General features: G+C 36.8%; 5 protein-coding genes across 6 annotated transcripts; 2 read left to right on the top strand and 3 right to left on the bottom strand.

Annotated features, from left to right (window-relative positions):
• Positions 1–32: 32 nt before the first annotated feature.
• LOC105311927 (DNA topoisomerase 2-binding protein 1-like) lies at positions 33–6,302 on the bottom strand. Its single transcript, XM_011404168.2, has 35 exons — positions 6,238–6,302; positions 6,130–6,194; positions 5,961–6,088; positions 5,868–5,913; positions 5,729–5,824; positions 5,619–5,681; positions 5,516–5,560; positions 5,298–5,399; positions 5,061–5,229; positions 4,681–4,996; positions 4,528–4,634; positions 4,346–4,462; positions 4,061–4,280; positions 3,958–4,017; positions 3,822–3,898; positions 3,703–3,754; positions 3,291–3,459; positions 3,195–3,251; positions 3,077–3,145; positions 2,705–2,774; positions 2,575–2,657; positions 2,437–2,526; positions 2,321–2,389; positions 2,003–2,262; positions 1,911–1,951; positions 1,830–1,867; positions 1,720–1,786; positions 1,569–1,674; positions 1,402–1,514; positions 1,326–1,357; positions 1,185–1,226; positions 939–1,139; positions 588–713; positions 310–546; positions 33–261 (listed from the first exon to the last, which is right to left on the bottom strand). The coding sequence occupies exons 1-35, from the start codon at positions 6,257–6,259 to the stop codon at positions 190–192; spliced, it is 3,627 nt and encodes a 1,208-aa protein (XP_011402470.1). The 5' UTR covers positions 6,260–6,302; the 3' UTR covers positions 33–189.
• A 46-nt stretch (positions 6,303–6,348) lies between these two features.
• LOC100640955 (probable tRNA N6-adenosine threonylcarbamoyltransferase) lies at positions 6,349–7,500 on the top strand. Its single transcript, XM_003384753.3, has 2 exons — positions 6,349–6,549; positions 6,597–7,500. Exons 1-2 carry the CDS (start codon positions 6,364–6,366, stop codon positions 7,443–7,445), a joined length of 1,035 nt encoding a protein of 344 aa, XP_003384801.1. The 5' UTR covers positions 6,349–6,363; the 3' UTR covers positions 7,446–7,500.
• On the bottom strand, positions 7,457–7,867 carry LOC105311900 (mitotic-spindle organizing protein 1-like). The gene is made up of 3 exons (XM_011404117.2): positions 7,795–7,867; positions 7,610–7,752; positions 7,457–7,562 (listed from the first exon to the last, which is right to left on the bottom strand). The coding sequence occupies exons 1-3, from the start codon at positions 7,865–7,867 to the stop codon at positions 7,536–7,538; spliced, it is 243 nt and encodes an 80-aa protein (XP_011402419.2). The 3' UTR covers positions 7,457–7,535.
• Positions 7,856–11,855, top strand: LOC109580603 (uncharacterized). Of its 2 annotated transcripts, XM_019993963.1 has the most exons (15): positions 7,856–7,935; positions 7,984–8,067; positions 8,110–8,188; positions 8,232–8,311; positions 8,353–8,449; positions 8,492–8,583; positions 8,632–8,707; positions 8,762–8,789; positions 8,882–9,540; positions 9,586–9,736; positions 11,168–11,252; positions 11,318–11,369; positions 11,416–11,516; positions 11,571–11,654; positions 11,704–11,855. In XM_019993963.1, the coding sequence occupies exons 1-15, from the start codon at positions 7,891–7,893 to the stop codon at positions 11,770–11,772; spliced, it is 1,782 nt and encodes a 593-aa protein (XP_019849522.1). In that variant the 5' UTR covers positions 7,856–7,890; the 3' UTR covers positions 11,773–11,855. The 2 variants fall into 2 exon arrangements, with proteins under 2 accessions (XP_019849522.1, XP_019849521.1); XM_019993962.1 differs by having other exon boundaries at positions 8,632–8,789.
• LOC100640831 (protein artemis-like) lies at positions 11,747–14,558 on the bottom strand. Its single transcript, XM_019993964.1, has 12 exons — positions 14,323–14,558; positions 14,143–14,276; positions 14,022–14,084; positions 13,886–13,941; positions 13,788–13,828; positions 13,582–13,718; positions 13,503–13,540; positions 13,309–13,456; positions 13,026–13,085; positions 12,852–12,982; positions 12,644–12,802; positions 11,747–12,588 (listed from the first exon to the last, which is right to left on the bottom strand). Exons 1-12 carry the CDS (start codon positions 14,432–14,434, stop codon positions 11,841–11,843), a joined length of 1,827 nt encoding a protein of 608 aa, XP_019849523.1. The 5' UTR covers positions 14,435–14,558; the 3' UTR covers positions 11,747–11,840.
• Positions 14,559–14,563: the final 5 nt, after the last annotated feature.

Genomic DNA, 14,563 nt, shown 5'->3' with positions numbered 1-14,563 from the left:
TGATTCCAATCAAATTGATATAATAATCTTAGGTGATTAAATTCAGTAATTGTCACCTATCAAAGAATTTCTTACAATAAATACTCTAAGATAGAGTTCATTCTTTATTCAAAAATGTCTCCCAAGTAGTAATAAGCCAGTTATAATGATGGACACGTATAATGTATGACAGTTTAAAAATCTCATTAATTATTTATTAATTGATTTCATTATTTTTGTGGCTTCTGGTAAGAGGAACAGTTTTGTTTGAGTGGATGCATCCTAAAATGGGCACTAATTAGAGTAGGGGCAATAATTAGAATAACATACAGTTTGGAGGTATTCTCCAATATAATCAGGCCTCAGGCAGGGTACCTTGTGTCGTACAAGGTTCTCTATTGTCAGGTCTCTCACTTTTGGAAGTAACGGCAAGTGAATAAAAGCATGAGTCAGGGATCCTGTTGTCATGGCAACCACAGCTTGAGTAGGTGTGGTTACAATAGCCCCACCTGCCTCAAGAAGACGTTGAAGTCCATTTTGTTTAAAAGTTTCGACACACAAGAAGACCTAAGAGACACTAAACACATTACAATACAATAAGGCCACACCTTCCATCCACTGAAAGCTCCTCCCACTTTATTCTTTAATTTAAGATGCCATTTCCTCGGAGCTTCATCTAGTGAAGTACTTTTACCAGGAACCTGAAACGAGGGACCCCACTCAAAACTGGCCTCCTAGAGAAGATTAATAATATAATGATAATAAAAGTACATGTTTGTACATGTATTATGAAAATGTGATAGAATTGAGGAATGAGTGTTACTAAGTAGAATTCACCCCCAAACAAAATGGCTGCCACAACTTTTGCTGCCTTGCTAAATAGTACAGGGACTTTGGTCCAATTTTGGAGATTCTTATTTTGTATAGAGAAACAGGCCTACATTATGTGTAGTACTTACGTCTACAAGCTGTCCCTCAGTTCTACAAGTGTCAAGGTATGATTTATCAAGTATCCATAAACCAGAGGCACAGGCGGCCAGATACTTCTCTGACCTACTGGAACGACCAATCACCAGGTGAGTGCAGGCCGGGTTGAACTGATCTGATTCTAAATAAAGCCCACCTAACTCTTTTACTAAAGACCCATAGTCAGACTTCTCCTAAAATTAAACGAATTAATTAATATAATTATATTAATTACATACTTGAGCATTTAATGATGACAATTGAACTTTGACTTGTGGAGTCTATTAATAATAACAACAACAACAACAATAATAACAACAACAATAATAATAATAACAACAACAATAATAATATTGATAATTACTCATAAATTCACTTACGATTGGTAATGTTTTTTTAACACTTGCTTGATCTACAATAAATCAATAATAATAATAATTAATGGGCGTGGTTTACTGAATGCCGTTTGATTAACAGTTGCCTTATTAGCCAGTGGGTTTGTGGGTGTGGCAGCAGCCGAGAGAGAGAGGGGGAGGGTAACATTAGTAGTAGCATCAGTACAACTTGACCTGGAGATATTGGATTGTATTGAGGGATATAAAGGAGGTGAGTAATGGACCCACTGTCTTATCATTGCCAGGAGTTGCTGCTCATGTTGATGGTCAGTGTCTTGATAAGTTACTGACATCAACTGTGACTCTGTCACTAACTCCTCCACTGGCGGAGACCCTGTCATTAATAATAATTAATATTTATAAATATTATATTAATTACTTCTTAGTTTATTGTATGATCTGTTTCTAGATGAGTTCTTTAGTCTTGAAGGACTGGTACTATCAACCTATTGATGACATCACATTGTGTAATGATGACATCACAATTACCTTTTGAGCAGATAGTGATGACCCTGACCCTATCCCTCCTAAATAATTGATCAATTAATTAGTCAAAAATTGATTAATTACTTTTTGGTATCCATCGTGTAGATCCTTTACCACTCTGATTTCTAATTTAAAAGCAGTTATTTAACACCCACCCACACACTTAATTAACTCACAGTCCATTGTTCTTCATTATTTCTTGTATTTGCTCTTGAAGGAGGTTACTCGCTGATTTAGACTCCTCCTCCTCTCCCTTCTCTACCTCTTCTAGCCCCTCCCCCTCCTTTTCCAGCTCCTCCCTCTCCTCCTCTAGCTCCTCCCCCTCCTCCTCTAGCTCCTCCCCTTTCATTCCATTATCAATATGACTGCTGCTGCTGTTGCTGGTGTCTCCTCCTCTGCTATTGATTGGAGATCTGACCTTCTGTGACAATATACTCTACCAGTTATAAATAGTTATTAATAGTTATTAACAGTTATTAACAGTTATTACTAACCAGTGTTCTGTTAGGATTATAATTTGGAGGATACAATGACTCATTCTCTCTATAGCCACTCCTACCACACTATTATTAATTAATTAATTATTAATTAATTAACTGAAACAGCTTACAGCTAATAGCCAATGGTGACTGACTATATGTACTCCATTATCAGTAGCTGATGATAATACTCTGTCTCTTAACAGTTCAGTATCTTTACCCTGTCAATCATACTGTAATTATAAATATATCCCTGGTTCTACTAGTACCTGGTATATTATATGTGTTACATTGTTAGTATAAACCCTCTTACAATTGCCCCCCAGGGACTTTACCAGCCTTTGTAGTTCAACTGTCAACAACACACCAGCAGTAGGCACGCATTAATAATAAATATACCTTGTCTTCCAGTTAACTTCTTGTGTATAAAAATTGTCACATCTTTTAAACAAGTCTTTTTCAACTCAGCCTATAAATACACAGTAACAAACACTAATAATAATAATAATGATGATAATAATAATAATAATAATAATAATAATAATAATAATAATAATAATAATATTAATAATAATAATAATAATAATAATAATAATAATAATAATAATATTAATAATAATAATAATAATAATAATAATAATAATAATAATAATAATAATAATAATAATAATAATAATAATAATAATAATAATAATAATAATAATAATAATAATAATAATAATAATAATAATAATAATAATAATAATAGTAATAATAATAATAATGTAGTACTTGATTCTGTTCATCAGTCATTGTTTTGATAGCTTCTTTCATGTTCTCTTCAAATTGAAATGCCAGTTGCTAAGGGAAACAGTTGCCACAATAACATTGTAACCATGACAACACAAACCGTGTCAAAGTGAGGTTCTGCTGAGTCAGCATCTTTTGGTAATACTTTAATGGCACTCTAGTGGGCGGAGCTAATCAACCAGTGGGAGGGGCTTACTTCTACATCAAAGACTGGCTGAAATGACTTCAAAGGAGTAACAGTCTCATTAATATTCATATTCCCATTAATATTCACAGCCTCGTTAATGGAAGTGGGTGGAGCTTCCCTTATAATATAATCCCGTACTGGTACAATGGACTGGGACTGAGCACAGGCAAAGACCCACCTAGAGGAGAAGAGGTCACATGATCCAGGGTCACATGATCTAAGGTCACATGATCCAGGGTCACATGATCTAAGGTCACATGATCCAGTGTCACATGATATAGGGTCACATGATATAGGGTCACATGATCCAGGGTCACATGATATAGGGTCACATGATCCAGGGTCACATGATCCAGGGTCACATGACACAGGGTCACATGATCCAGGGTCACATGATCTAGGGTCACATGATAGGGCTTACTCTTGAGACACTGGAGGAACACCCCAGGATAGGGACTTGGTATATTTATCACCTTCAAAATAATAATATAATTAATAATAATAATAATTATTATTATTATTATTATCATTATTAATTACCGTGAGGTTTTTTTAATAACAAGTGAGTTGATGCCAGCAAATCACCAGAAGAATAATGAGAAAAACAATCTTGAACACTAAAAACAAACAAACAAATAAATAAATAAGTAAACAAACAAATAAATAAATAACTGACGTTGCCCCTAGTTTTTTACATAAACAGACCAAGTGCTCTCTTTCCAGACCATCAAACTGACTAATAAATAAATAAATAAATAATTAAATAAAACTAATCTCACCTAATTGTAATGACGCAGTTATTAAGAATATTGTCTCCAATGGTAACTGATAGTGGGTGGAACAGGAAGTGAGAGGTGTGGTCAACCAGTTCATTAGATCCAATGCAGTGATCAAACCAAAGGATAGAGACAATGACCCTAGCACTGGAGGGCAGGGAAGGAGGGACCGACAATGAAGCAATGTGATAGTCACATGATCGATCACATGACACCACACTACCTAATGTATTGTAGGTATGGCTCAGGTATTATCATCATTATTATTATGATTATTATCATTATTACCTCCATTTTTCTTGATTTCATTTTCAATTGCTGATCTACTCTGAGACGATATCACTTCATTAATTGAAAAGGAAAGTCCATTAAACATACCAACACTAGGAGCTGGAGGCATCTCAGCTAATAATTAAATAATAATCAATATTAATTAATAATAATTAATAACATTATTATTAGTTAGGTACCATTTTGATATTGTGTTAATAAAGTTAGCTCATCCAATTCCTCGTCATCAGCTAAAGGAACCTTCCTCTTCTTAACATGGACTCCAGTAACTATGGACTCAAGGGACCTCCAAATTTATAATAATAACAATTAATAATAATAATGTATCTAACCTTTTCCGAGGCAGTTCAGTATCTTCATTACTCCTCCCCTCCATTGGGATACTGGTACTGGTACCGATACTGGTAGTGGTACTGGTACTGGTACAGATACTGGTACTGGTACCGGTAGTGGTACCGATACTGGTACAGGTAGTGGTACTGGTACTGGTACTGGTAGTGGTACTGCCAGTGGTGGTTGGTTTCTTGTTGGTAGCATCAAGTGAATATTCCCCTTCATCTTGACAGTAACCTTTCTCTATTGACTTATACAGCCATTGGGGAGTAACACACAATATACTCCACTGGACAGCAAACTGGTACTTCTGAGCTGAAGAGAGAGAGAGAGAGGGAGGGAGGGGTCCCAGGTGGTATTAATACATATAAGTACTCACAGTTTGTTGCTCCAACTATCAGATGAGTACAAGTATCTCTTGTTAGCTGTTTGCTGTATTTCCCTCCATTTTTATCAACTAACTGCTGTAGAGTGTTCCTCTCCTCAATATTGAAACCAGTACTAGTGATTGTACAGCCTGACAATGGAGGACACCTGTGAGCTGACAACTGATCAAGAGAGAGAGTGGGGAGGGGGAGGGTAGATACAGGATCTATAATAATGTTGATACACTTACAATGTCAGTATCAGTGGCATGTATCAATTCAATCTGTCCTTTCTCCCAACAATGCTCCACCCATGAGACAGTGAGGACTGGAGTATGCAAGGACCTGGCAACCTTCCAATGTAACAATAATCAACTTATCATCATCATCATCATCATTATTATTATTATTATTATTATTATTATTATTATTATTATCATTATTATTATTATTATTATTATTTAGTTACTTTATATTTAGTGCTTCCAACCTGACCAGCAACTAAATGTGTCACCTAAAACAACAACAATAAATAAACAACAACAACAACAACAACAATTAATAAAACATACACTCCTGGTGAAGTTAGCGGTTGTTCTACTTCCCATTAGACGAGCCAATTCCAACACACGGGTCTAGTAATAATTATTAATTAATTGATTGATATTTAATTAATATTAACCCTTTTGTCTCTTGCTCCAGTTTGAGTACAGCACAGTGTGATGCCATACATGGTCATATTGTGGACTGGTTGAGTTGGATCATCAAGTAGGAGGGGCTAAGGAGCTTTTTAATTAATCAATTAATTAATAGGGACTTACCCAGTTCTTTGTTAAGTGAGATATGACAACCAATGGTCCTATTATTCTATATTAATACATTAATTAATTAATTAAGTTCAATTATTCATAGACCTATATTTCCCATTCAGTTCATCAAAAAGGTCAGTTTTGAATTCCTCCATTACATATACACTCGACTGCTCCGGTACCACTGTATCTGACCACACCCACTGCACAGTAAACCCTCTATCTTCAATCATCTGTTAACATTAACATGTGATTCATCTACTCTAATGGCTACTTTTGCTGCTTTGAGAGAAACTGGTCCTTCAGGAGAATCTCTCTCCCTAACAAACCTCAGAGAATCTAAAAAATAAACACAATAAATAATTTAAAAAACGAGAGTTACCTAAAGAATCAACTGAACTCATCCTACTGAGGAACCGCCATTTTATTCAGGATACTATCTGTATTACATCCGCAAACTTTAAACACGTGCAGCCTCGTGTGAGATTTTAGCCCTGCCCACTTTAAAATGGCTACAGTCATTGGATTTGAGGGCAGTGCCAATAAGTTAGGAATAGGTATCATAAGAGATGGAGTAGTTCTCTCTAATGTTAGACACACTTATATAACGCCTCCTGGTCAAGGATTCCAACCAAAGGACACTGCCAAGCACCACAGGGACCACATACTACCAGTGCTGAAGCAAGCACTGAAGGTAGGACACTCACACACTGTGACCATTAGACTCTTGTTCTATTTTAGGATGCTGGTATAAGTCCAGCTCAAATTGATTGTGTATGCTATACCAAAGGACCAGGAATGGGAGCTCCCCTCGTTACTGTTGCCGTGGTAGCAAGGACAGTGTCCCAGTTATGGTGTAAGCCTCTTCTTGGTGTGAATCATTGTATCGGCCATATTGAAATGGGGCGATTGATAACTGGAGCTGTTAATCCAACAGTCCTATATGTCAGTGGTGGTAATACTCAAGTCATTGCTTATTCACGTAAAAGGTATAGGATCTTTGGAGAAACCATTGACATTGCTGTTGGAAACTGTCTTGATCGATTTGCACGAGTTCTTAAACTATCGAATGACCCAAGCCCTGGCTATAACATTGAGCAGCTGGCAAAGAAAGGAGAGAAGTACATTGAACTACCTTACACTGTCAAAGGAATGGACGTGTCATTCTCTGGTCTATTGTCTTATATTGAGTCGGTGGCTAAACAGAAATTAGAGAAAGGAGAGTGTAGCCAGGCTGACCTGTGTTACTCTTTGCAGGAGACTGTGTTTGCAATGTTGGTTGAGACCACAGAGAGGGCAATGGCTCACTGTGGGTCTGATGAGGTACTCATTGTAGGAGGAGTGGGTTGCAACGAGCGACTGCAGGAGATGATGGGGGAGATGGTGAGTGAGAGAGGAGGGAGGGTCTATGCCATTGATGAGAGATACTGCATTGACAATGGAGCAATGATAGCTCAAGCTGGAGCTGAGATGTACTCTTCACTCAATAAATCAGGAGGTTGGGGTACCAGTGATTGTGTGGGAATCAGTGGGTCTTGGTGCACTCAGAGGTACAGAACTGATGAAGTAGAAGTGACTTGGAGACACTGAACATAATGGACTCTAAATAATAATGAATTAATGATAATGATACTTTTCATTAAAACGTTTCGTTAAAACTAATAATTATTAATCTGCTGTTTAAGTTTCAATGACAGTAGATGCTTCCTACAGTAAATGAATGAAAAGTAGTATGAGTGGATCACGTGATGTACTTGAGCTCCAATAGCTCTCCTCAGTTCCAGTACCACTGATGCCAATGCTTCGGGATTCACTCCGGCCTCCAACAGCTGGACACAGACCTTTAGTGTATCATCATCCAGTCCAGTATTAAGGAGATCAGATATATCTTTCACCACTAGAAGAGTACATGAATCTACTGTACTAATAACCTATTCACCTTTTAGAGCATCTTTCACTTCATTCAACCTCCCACCTTCTGAAGAGGAAGCCATTTTTATTTTTTTGCGCATGCGTTAAAACCACGTGGTTAAGCATGGCTAGTCCAGGTTCTTTGCCATCTTTGCTGAAATTTGTCAGAGTGAGCCCCTCCAATGGGTCCAACGGTCTTTTATTGTTTTAATATTAGATTGATAAGGGTGAGGCACTTTCAGTCAAGATACATTTGGTGGGGGGTGCGGACTACTCTTGGTTTACTGATATTATCCTCCAGGTGGGCCCCCAGGGGTAGTTTTATTTATATTATAATTATTAGGATATTCTGACACAGTCGTGTACTTTTATAAAGAAACTGAACACGTCAAAAGATAAAGAAGTGTCTGTGTTATCTCGTTGTAAGTTCTCGTTAAGTGTGTGGGTGTCAATTAATAATATTAGCTGGTAAGCTCAGGGTATTGTATCACAAGAAACCTTCAGCTGAAACTGGCGGACACATACTAGTACCATATACTGGAAAGGTTAGTACAGTAACCTCTTTTTGAGTCTCCTCCTTCATTAGATAATGACTGGAGGATACTGTCTCTCATCCTTTGGATTTGTTAATGTTGAGGGAAGGAAAGTCCATTCATTTTTAAAAGGACGCAACACATCAGCTGGTAATATCCAACTGTTTCTTGATTAGTATTATTAATTGTTAGGTGAGATATATGCTCCATATAAGGTATGTCCACACCTCCTCTGTGTCTATCTTGATCCATATGAGTTACCGGATGAGAGAGGAGTTATTCAAGTGAGTTAATTAATGGAGTGGGTGTGGTTTTTATTCTTTATTGATCAGATACGGCAAACCTTGGATCCCTCCAGCAAGTGTACTGATGATGTTGTTTCATTATTTGATAGTTCAAAATCTTCTGGTACGTCTTTAACTGATTTCCTAACTGCAGCTGCTCCATCCTATCCACTCAAAGATAATAAAACTAAGAAGAAACCACAGAGGTGCAGCTAAATTTAATATTAAATAACTATCAGTTAATTATGCTGTTTCTATTTTTTGAAATGATAATAATAAATTTAATATTAAATCCTAGTACTAGTGGTCGTTTTGCTGGAGGTAGGCATGGCACTAATGATCTATCACAAAGCAGATTAACCTTCACTAGCTCACCAATAGAAGGACAAGGAGACCTTACAACAAGAACTGAACCAATCGTTATAGAATCACCTCCTGCTTGTGGTAGCCATGACAACAACAATACTGACCAAAGAAAGGAGAAGACAACCGAAGGACTAGCTTCAAAAAGGAAAGAGATTCCTAACGACATCCTTTGTAATGAAGGTTGGCTGAGCAGTAGAGAGAAAATACCAACCAATGAAATAAAACCATCAAAAAGACCTAAAAGAAACAAAGCAAAAGGAAGAACATTGGAAACAAAAGAACTGGAACCAAAAGAAATGGAACCAAAAGAAATGGAACCAAAAGAAATGGAACCAAAAGAACTGGAACTAAGAGAACTGGAACCAAAAAATAAAAAGAGACAAAGGATGGACGAAGAAAGCAAAGAGGATTTGGTTGTGATGGGTATAGAGAAGAAGAGTAGTGATAAGAGAACAGGTGGTGGAGTGAGTGTTGTTGATAGCTTAATGGAAACAGCTAACAGGTTGGACCAGTTGAAGAAACAGGCTGAACCAGTTATTGAAATGACTGAAGAAATGAATAGAATTAGAGCAAGAATAAGAGAAGACCCAGGTACATGTATACAAACCAGTTGTTGTTTTTTATTGATTAATTTAGAAGTGTTTGTGATATCAAGTGAAGATGAAACTGAAGCTGATCTTGAAGAGGAGGAGGAGGAGAAGTTATCAATGATAGAGTCATGGAGACAGAGTCACAGATCAAGTTTTAAAAGGAGACAATGTTACAAGAAACTTTTTAATGGATACAAGTAACCTTTGGACTCACAGCAAGATTTTTATTACATTTTCTGATACATATTGATGTCTTTATGCTGTATAGAAAGTTTGAGCTGATTCTGACTTAAATTTTTCAAGTTACGGCCATTTTTTAAAATGCCAAAATTTCAAAAAATACCCAAGGCTATAGTCGATGGTTTTTTCCAAAAAATGGCTCCGAAATCACCCCCAATTTTTATTACATTTTTTGATACATATTGATGTCCTTATGCTGTGTAGAAAGTTTGAGCTGATTCCGACTTTAGTTTTTCAAGTTACAGTCATTTTTAGAAAATGCCAAAATTTCAAAAAATACCCAAGGCTATAATAGTCGATGGTTTTTTCCAAAAAATGGCTCCGAAATCACCCCCAATTTTTATTACATTTTCTGATACATATTGATGTCCTTATGCTGTGTAGAAAGTTTGAGCTGATTCCGACTTTAGTTTTTCAAGTTACGGCCATTTTTAGAAAATGCCAAAATTTTGAAAAATACCCAAGGCTATAGTCCATGGTTTTTTCCAAAAAATGGCTCCGAAATCACCCCCAATTTTTATTACATTTTCTGATACATATTGATGTCTTTATGCTGTATAGAAAGTTTGAGCTGATTCCGACTTTAATTTTTCAAGTTACGGCCATTTTTAAAAAATGCCAAATTTTTGAAAAATACCCAAGGCTATAGCCCATGGTTTTTCCAAACAAATGGCTCCGAAATCACCCCCAATTTTTATTACATTTTCTGATACATATTGATGTCCTTATGCTGTGTAGAAAGTTTGAGTTGATTCCGACTTAAATTTTTCAAGTTACAGCCATTTTAAGAAAATGCCGAAATTCTGAAAAATACCCAAGGCTATACCCCATGGTTTTATCCAAAAAATGGCTCCAAAATCACCCCCAATTTTTATTACATTTTCTGATACATATTGATGTACTTATGCTGTGTAGAAAGTTTGAGCTGATTCCGACTTTAATTTTTCAAGTTACAGCCATTTTAAGAAAATGCCAAAATTCCGAAAAATACCCAAGGCTATAGCCCATGGTTTTTTCCAAAAAAATGGCTCCAAAATCACCCCCAATTTTTATTACATTTTCTGATACATATTGATGTACTTATGCTGTGTAGAAAGTTTGAGCTGATTCCGACTTTAATTTTTCAAGTTACAGCCATTTTAAGAAAATGCCAAAATTCCGAAAAATTCCCAAGACTATAGCCCATGGTTAATGTCTCCTCTACTAATTACTGTACAAGGTGATTTATTGGCGAAGAATTAATATTGGCAATTGGTGGTTCTATGAAGAAATTGCCATATAAAATTCGTCAGTGTCTTTCCACAGGCAAATTTGCCAAAGATCACTCCATGCAGTCAATAATCATCTTGTATGTTATATTGAAAATGTCATTCTTTCCTCTTCTCCAGTGACATTAATGAGTTGCCTGAGTTGGTTCTAAAGAAGTGGATCAAATTAAGAAAGAAGACACTCTGTGACATAATGAATAATAAAGTACACATTGATCCTCATTTTTATGACTATTATTATTCATTTGGTGTGTACATGTACATGTATAGCTTCCGTCAGAAAGAAGGGACAAGTTTATTACAGCTGGAGCTAGGGACAGATGTAAGTTAATTCAAAATCAGTTTATAATCTCTCATTCCTGTTCCAGCTGGTCTCCAATACGAGAACTGTACTATAATGCTGACTAAGGAACAAAATGAATTAATAACCAATTCACTTAATTACATATTCTGTCATAAATCAACTGAAGTAAGCCCCCACCCAGCCCCCCTATTCGAATATTACAGACTCCACCCACTGCAGCTGTTCTCGTTCATGTGGTTAGTTCTCTATCCTGAGGCTATAGTCCACCTCATCATGGACTTCCACTCGCTCACTTATGATCAAGTAATTCATTAATTAATTATCAATTACTATATTAATTAATTATTCATAGGCTGAATATAAAATGCATCATTATTATCCAGTAAAGAATGAAATAGACTTAAACAATGTCAGAATTTAAATAAATAACTAGAATATATCTTATGTATTCAAAACATAATATAATAATATATTAGCAGCTGGTGAAGTTTATAAAAAAGAGCCTTTCCTCTTTAATAAAATGGATTCTGCTGGTTCTTTAGAGGGGGACAGGGGGACTATAGAGGGTGACGTTCCACGTCCATTACAACTGGCATCACTAGAACTGGATAATACTACCAGTGGAGACCCTCCTACACTATTAGCCCCTCCTCCTCCTCCAGGACTGACAGACCCTCCTCTTATAGACCCAGTGCTAGTGGCTTCAAGTGACCCGCCCATTGATCCGTTAGTTGTATCATCACTGATGATAATAACTGATCCAGCTGGAGTGGACTGATGATCACTAGTGTCGCTTGAACTATGAGTCAGGTCAATAATACAATCACCTAACCCCTCCTCCTCCTCTTCTGGCCCCTCCTCCTCTCCTGGCCCCTCCCCCTCCAGTCCCTTATTAACCTCCTCTCCCTCTAGTCCCTCCAGCACCTCCTCCTCTTCAATGCTAAATGTCAGTTTGATTGTTGGTTGTTTACACGTTTTTTGTTTGTTGTTTGTTTGTTGTCCTATAATAGACAGTAAGCTATCAGGGTGGGTATGGTCTCCTTGTGACTCCGCCTCCTCTTCACTAATAAATTCATCATTAGTTTCATACGAACTGTCAGACTCCGCCTCGTCATTAAATGACTCTGCCCTTTTCTTAATTGGTTCCTCCTTTTCTAAATTTCTTTTTCTCTTTCCGGTAGCACTGGGAAGAGGTTTTTCAACAACAGGTGAAGGGTTCCTTAAAAGATGACGCAACCTTGAAAATAAGAATAAAATCATCAGCCCCACCTCCTGACCACACCTCCAATTACCTGCTGTGTATATCAACCAGTGATGTGTCCCCGAGTGTGTATGGAATGACACACGGTACAATGGACACTGGACACAGGTACGAGACTACCTCAATAATCTCAGAGTAGCTGGAGTGCATTGAATGAAGGACTCGAAATAAATTAAATTCAGGAAAAAATCTAAAAATTAATTATTAATAATAATAAACATGTAGACGTGGGTACTTACGCTGATGGGTGTGGCTTATCATTGCTAAGAAACCATTGAGCTGATGGCTTGATTGTTAATATATTAGGAGTACCTCCTTTAGTGGGTGTGGCTCCACAAGGCAGTTTACCAGAAACAGACTGTGTCCCTTTCTAATATCAGCAGTAAGCCCCACCCCTTGTTCCACCCACTCACCTTATTAACACAAGCATGTATTCTCGTACTGTTCCCATCTTCAGTCAAGCACTGATGAACCTGAACATGCAACAGTAAATTACTGTTGCATGTTCATGTACATGTAACAGTAAATGCATAAGGTCGTGTAGCATAATAAAGATAGAGAATTCTCTTCTTTTCAATTTTGGTAAAAATGGCCTTATAGTACAGGGACTTTAGCCAGGGTTTTGCAAATTTTAGGGAAAGTTAAGAATCAAAAATCAATTGAAAAGAAACTGAGCACTATCCAATGGGCCCTAACCTGAGGTAGGACGGAGTAAGACCTTATCTTCCAACCAGCTGTGTGTATGTTAGTGTCCAGCTGGAGGGAGAGTGACATTAGTATGTGCTCATAACCAAAGGATCGACAATCCAACCGAACTATATTATCAGGACCCTGGGCCAGCCATCTGAGGAACACCAGTTATTAATAGTTATTGATAGTTATGAACTTACTCTTTGACCTTCTTCAGTATTATATCTCTTGTTTCGTCCTATGGAGATATCAAATATCAATATCAAATCAAGTACTAACACGTGATATGATGTTAGTTGATTTTGGATGACAGAATGTCGTGTCAAGATATAACGCCTTGATTTCAATGACTTTACCATCATCAGTATGCAGTGGGCCACACCCCCTAATGTCACTCAATGAGAGCCTGAAATCACCTTTGAATTAATTAATAATTAATAATTAATCATTATTATTAATTAATAATAATAATTAATAAGTTGTACCTGTATATAATACATTTCCAGCATCACCTTGAAATAAAAACCTAAATTAATTAATTAATTAATTAATTAATTAATTAAAGCTAGTTTGAGTGGCTTACATTACAGACCCAGGACAATGACCAGCTGGTAATAGAGTGACATTAACAGTAACCACCTGAAATCAATTATCAATAACCATTAATAACCATTAATAACTATTAATAACTATTAATAAGCATCTGTATGCACACGTACCTGGTCTTCATTTCTGAATGTGTTCAGTTTGAGGCTGATCGTCTCTCCCACTGGAACTGATACCTAACATGAACATGCACAGGAAAAAGGTTGTAGCCCTGTTGTCATAGCAACCACTTACCAAATAAGGCATGAGGTGTGAGAAGCCAGGATCGTTGCTTAGCAACGCGTGTGTCACCTCCGAACAATAAAAATCTATTTTTAATTCTTTTAAAACTTTCAGAAGTTCATCTGAATCCAGTCCACTCATGTGATCTAGTGACTGTATCATCATATTCATCACCAGTATAGGAGTCTGTACCTTTATGACAGTGTGATAGGAAGAAGGCCCGGCCTCTCCTGCAGTTGACTGGATTGAATCTATCAACAACCAGTCCTGGGTACTCCAGTATACTTCCCTTAAATACACTCATGGCCTCTTCTTCTGGTTAAAAGATCCCGCCAGCGGGAACGTACTACAGCTGACCACACCTTCTTTAATAACTAAAGATAATTAGCCCCACCCATTTCATAAATTAATCTTTTTTAAAAATTATTTTAAC

Source organism: Amphimedon queenslandica, unplaced genomic scaffold, assembly GCF_000090795.2.
Source record: "Amphimedon queenslandica unplaced genomic scaffold, v1.1 AMPQUscaffold_13485, whole genome shotgun sequence".
Taxonomy (NCBI): Eukaryota; Metazoa; Porifera; class Demospongiae; order Haplosclerida; family Niphatidae; genus Amphimedon; species Amphimedon queenslandica.
This window is presented reverse-complemented; position numbering and strand designations above follow the sequence as displayed.

Bases quoted from the DNA above. Each gene is read 5' to 3' on its own strand.
- LOC109580603 (XM_019993962.1), top strand. From the start codon at position 7,891: ATGGCTAGTCCAGGTTCTTTGCCATCTTTGCTGAAATTTGTCAGA. The intron at 8,790-8,881 runs GTGCAGCTAAAT...ATTAAATCCTAG, and splicing joins ACTAAGAAGAAACCACAGAG to TACTAGTGGTCGTTTTGCTG. The intron at 9,737-11,167 runs GTAACCTTTGGA...CCTCTTCTCCAG, and splicing joins AAACTTTTTAATGGATACAA to TGACATTAATGAGTTGCCTG.
- LOC105311900 (XM_011404117.2), bottom strand. From the start codon at position 7,867: ATGCGCAAAAAAATAAAAATGGCTTCCTCTTCAGAAGGTGGGAGGTTG. The intron at 7,753-7,794 runs GTGAATAGGTTA...GTACTCTTCTAG, and splicing joins AGTGAAAGATGCTCTAAAAG to TGGTGAAAGATATATCTGAT. The intron at 7,563-7,609 runs GTACATCACGTG...CATTTACTGTAG, and splicing joins GGAGAGCTATTGGAGCTCAA to GAAGCATCTACTGTCATTGA.
- LOC105311927 (XM_011404168.2), bottom strand. From the start codon at position 6,259: ATGAGTTCAGTTGATTCTTTAG. The intron at 4,635-4,680 runs GTTAGATACATT...ATAAATTTGGAG, and splicing joins ACTGAACTGCCTCGGAAAAG to GTCCCTTGAGTCCATAGTTA. The intron at 1,952-2,002 runs GTGAGTTAATTA...CTTTTAAATTAG, and splicing joins ATAATGAAGAACAATGGACT to AAATCAGAGTGGTAAAGGAT.
- LOC100640831 (XM_019993964.1), bottom strand. From the start codon at position 14,434: ATGAGTGTATTTAAGGGAAGTATACTGGAGTACCCAGGACTGGTTGTT. The intron at 13,719-13,787 runs GTACAACTTATT...ATTAATTCAAAG, and splicing joins TGGAAATGTATTATATACAG to GTGATTTCAGGCTCTCATTG. The intron at 12,983-13,025 runs GTGAGTGGGTGG...TGCTGATATTAG, and splicing joins TACATGCTTGTGTTAATAAG to AAAGGGACACAGTCTGTTTC.
- LOC100640955 (XM_003384753.3), top strand. From the start codon at position 6,364: ATGGCTACAGTCATTGGATTTGAGGGCAGTGCCAATAAGTTAGGAATA. The intron at 6,550-6,596 runs GTAGGACACTCA...GTTCTATTTTAG, and splicing joins TGCTGAAGCAAGCACTGAAG to GATGCTGGTATAAGTCCAGC.